At 46.3% G+C, this 3,974-nt stretch overlaps 1 protein-coding gene across 1 annotated transcript; it reads left to right on the plus strand.

The window, feature by feature from the left end:
• Positions 1–578: 578 nt before the first annotated feature.
• dlx6a (distal-less homeobox 6a) lies at positions 579–2,802 on the plus strand. Its single transcript, XM_068575870.1, has 3 exons — positions 579–1,064; positions 1,675–1,868; positions 2,133–2,802. Exons 1-3 carry the CDS (start codon positions 758–760, stop codon positions 2,370–2,372), a joined length of 741 nt encoding a protein of 246 aa, XP_068431971.1. The 5' UTR covers positions 579–757; the 3' UTR covers positions 2,373–2,802.
• Positions 2,803–3,974: the final 1,172 nt, after the last annotated feature.

Genomic DNA, 3,974 nt, shown 5'->3' on the forward strand with positions numbered 1-3,974 from the left:
TATCAAACATGTATATTACATATAAACGAATATTCTTGCATATGTATATGTTGTTAACAATCTATTGGTAATATCTTCATATTAAAATCCATTTCGACTTTAATATTGTTGATAATGATGTTTGTTGATGCTTCCCTGTAAGTAATTAATTCCTAAAGGGAGGAGGAGTTAAAGGCTGAGAAACAAGAGGCACATACTAAATCAAAGTGCGCGCTATGTTGTGCATCGTGCGTAATTTGGAGTGTTTGGGTAAAAAACAAAACCGACTCGGCGATTCCAAAAGAGTTGTTTTTACGCGTGAAGCTTGTCTGTAGGAATTATCCGTCTTTCCCACCATATATTATTTCCCCCATAGTTGTGGTGGGAGCTGGTAAGGTGGGTTAACTCCAGCTCAAGTCTCCGTGAAGCGCAGAGCACTGATGACGTTGGGTTGGATGACCAATCGGAAGGCGCTGCCCTTTGGAGACAAACCATTTTACTTGTAGTGTCTGCATCAAGTCTGGAAGCAAGGGCTCAATTTTAACAGAATCCACCTTAAAATCTCTACCTTAACGTATTCATACCTTCCGCCACTTTGAGCGAGAATATCACACAACAAGGGGGGAAATAAAGACGCCTCTGCAAAATCCGGGTGTTAATAGGACAATATCTGTTCGCGGTGGAGAGAGGAGAGACAACAGCAGAGCGAGAGAGAAAACCGATTTGGTCTTGAGAGAGAGAGAGAGAGGGGGTGAGTGCTCTCAAGGCAGAAAATTCGATGATGACCATGACTACGATGGCTGACGGTCTGGAGGCTCAGGACTCGTCCAAGTCTGCTTTCATGGAGTTTGGGCAGCAGTCGCACTCACAGCAGAGCTCCCCGTCGATGGCCAGCGGCCACTACCCGCTGCACTGTCTCCACTCCGGCTCACACGCTCACCACCAGCACGACAACACCGCGTACACCGGGACCAACACCTACAACAGGTCGTTACCCTACCCCTACGTGAGCCACGCGCACCACAGTCCGTACCTGCCATCCTATCACAACAACACGGGAGGACAGACAAGGTTAGACGGCACAGGTAAGAGACCCCTTTTTCCACCAGTGGAAAGCGCACCGCGTCGTGTCCATCCCAGTCGCCGAGCATTAGCGTGCCTGGCTTCTTTCTCCCGTGCCAGCGTTGGTGCCATGCCCAAGTCAACGCGCGGCCACTCACGATTCGGACGAATGATCTTTCAGGTGGGCGATTACATTGAAGAAAATCGCGCGTAAATGGCACCGGATAATTCACGATCCAGCCTATTACCTTCTCTGCCGGTTTGCTGTCCCGTTTAGCACTCTCTTCAGTTCCCACAAAACCCGTTTTAATGCCCGGGGTGTGATCATCACGACCGTGCAATCCTCACCAACTACTCGTGAAAATTAGGCAGCCCGCACGCCTTGAATGTTGTAATTAGCATTTAATTGACATGTCATTACCAGCAATATCCTAAATATGACAGCGTATGAGGATTGTGGCTGCCATGGCGCTTAAAGGCAATGTGGGATTTCCAGGTTTTAGACCGTTTCACTCGGCGCCTCAGAATTTATCTCGCCGGAATATTTCAGCTGTTTAGACACGTTTGTGTTTTCCTGCAGATGTCCTGCATGACTGTGGTTTTGAATAATAACGTTGGTTGTTTTTGTTGCAGAGCAGCAGAAAACGACGGTGATTGAAAACGGGGAAATTCGTTTTAATGGGAAAGGCAAGAAGATTCGCAAGCCTCGGACAATTTATTCCAGTTTGCAGCTTCAAGCACTGAACCACCGTTTCCAGCAAACCCAGTACCTCGCTTTACCGGAGCGCGCCGAGCTGGCTGCCTCTTTAGGACTGACGCAAACCCAGGTACGAGGGGAAGTTACTCTCTACACTTTGACATCAACGCCTGGACACGTCATACACATACCAATAAATATTAGTTTAGTAGTAGTAGTAGTAGTAGTAGTAGTAGTAGTAGTAGTAGTAGTAGTAGTAGTAGTAGTATTCATATTTGTGTTTTTGTTTAGGTTATGAGCTTTCTATTTATACTATATTCACCATACGTGCAGACTCCACACAGGCTCTTTCTCCACGTCCACCACTAATTATATGCGCACTTCTCCCCCGCAGGTAAAGATTTGGTTCCAGAATAAGAGGTCAAAGTTCAAGAAACTGCTCAAGCAAGGCGGCAATCCGCACGAGAGCGACCCGATGCCGGGCTCCATGTCCCTCTCCCCGCGCTCCCCGACCATCCCTCCGATATGGGACGTCTCGGCCTCTTCCAAAGGAGTAAACATGCCGGCCAACAGCTACATGCCCGGCTACTCTCACTGGTACTCCTCCCCACATCAAGATGCGATGCAGAGATAGACTGATGCGACAGGAAGGTCAGCGAGCTGTCTGGAGGCCTCCGGATCTCCGCCGTGCAGTTTCCAACGTAGCCTACAATTTGTGTCAGCGCAGAGGCTGGATGCTGGAGAGGCTGCTCCTCTGAGGAAGGATAAAAAACGCAGCCAAGCCTCGGTGTGATGACACAAACAAGGGAACTAACCATTTTTAAGCGTACATGGCTGTTCAGTGGGCTCGCATATTTGTTATGCTTTCATTCATGTCAACATCTGAACGTCAATATACCAAATATTATCAGTGACATTACCGCCACTTTGGGCAAAAGACTGCTTACACTCTCCATGCGCTGTGGCGCACAGAGCCTTTCGCCATGGTGGACCCCTGACTGATTTTTTTTTTGGGTTGTTTCTCCAACATGCAAAACCAAGCAAACTGTCTGTCTGTAAATATAATCTGCGATTTTGAGTTGTACATACAGTTTTTATGTTTTTTTTTGTCAGATTGAGTAAACCGTGACTCAAAACAGATGCCTGCTGTTGCATGATTTCATAAATTCATTTTAAACTAGGCCTTTTTATGCTTCGTATTGGGCCAACATCGCATTATAACGGGCACATTTCCCGTCCCCCTGGTGTGTGTACGAGCCTCGAACAGACAACATGAGGTAATCACACGCTGCTCAGTGAAAAGCCCATTTCATCAGAGTAAACATTTTAAATAAATCCAAAGCGCTTGGTGGCTGATGAAGCACGCCACTGTATATAGATTTATCAAATGCACTCAACACCGGAGGAAATGAACTTACCCTGCCCCGCTGCTGTCTACATTCACCTCGAAAGACATTTGCTCCAGGTCCAGCTTATCTTGTCATTTCACCCTCAATTATTAGAAGTATTGACAAAATGTTTTCTCCCTTCTCTCCGTCCTAATACGGGCCGTTAAATGCCAAGCTCCACGGGATCGATGCCGAACAAAGCAGCAGCTGCAGCGGCGTTCAATATGAAGGAGATATTTGGGACAATTTGTGGGTTTTTATCCAAGTGAGGCTTTTTTTCCATTCTCATAAATGCAGGCATAATTAGGGTAATTTTTGATGTAGCCCGCTGATTACAGCGTTTTTACCGTCAAAGATAATTACCTGTAATTTTCAACCACTTTTAATACTAAAAGGCATCTTTATTTGGATTTGAGGTAGCACAGATGGAACAAAAGGGGAAATTATTCGGTTATTCACATACAAATTGCCGAGGAGAGTGAGCGCTCGGGATATTATCTGAAATTACAACGCTGAAAAGCTTCATGCAGCTGTCAAATCGCGGATGTCCCACTGGTGCACATTCAGCTACCTGGGCCCCCAGACTGGGGCCCTATCTGCTCGTGGGCCATGTGCACCCTGATCTGGAGGCTGCAGGGAGCCCGACGCAGCAGTCGAGTAAACATCAACAAGGCTCATAAATACACAGTTGGGTTATTCAGCTCCAAGAACTGACACGTTTCATCGTGTTTTGCAAATGGGAAAAAAGGCTTTGATGAGCTAAATCACATAGATGAGATAGAGAGATAAGATGGACGAGATAGATAAGATAGATATAGAAAAAATATAATATATGAGATAAGATAGAT

Source organism: Clinocottus analis, unplaced genomic scaffold (genome assembly GCF_023055335.1).
Source record: "Clinocottus analis isolate CAN_PGR_092001 unplaced genomic scaffold, fCliAna1.0.p SCAF_14, whole genome shotgun sequence".
Lineage (NCBI taxonomy): Eukaryota > Metazoa > Chordata > Actinopteri > Perciformes > Cottidae > Clinocottus > Clinocottus analis.

Bases quoted from the DNA above. Each gene is read 5' to 3' on its own strand.
- dlx6a (XM_068575870.1), top strand. From the start codon at position 758: ATGATGACCATGACTACGATGGCTGACGGTCTGGAGGCTCAGGACTCG. The intron at 1,065-1,674 runs GTAAGAGACCCC...TTTTTGTTGCAG, and splicing joins GACAAGGTTAGACGGCACAG to AGCAGCAGAAAACGACGGTG. The intron at 1,869-2,132 runs GTACGAGGGGAA...TCTCCCCCGCAG, and splicing joins TAGGACTGACGCAAACCCAG to GTAAAGATTTGGTTCCAGAA.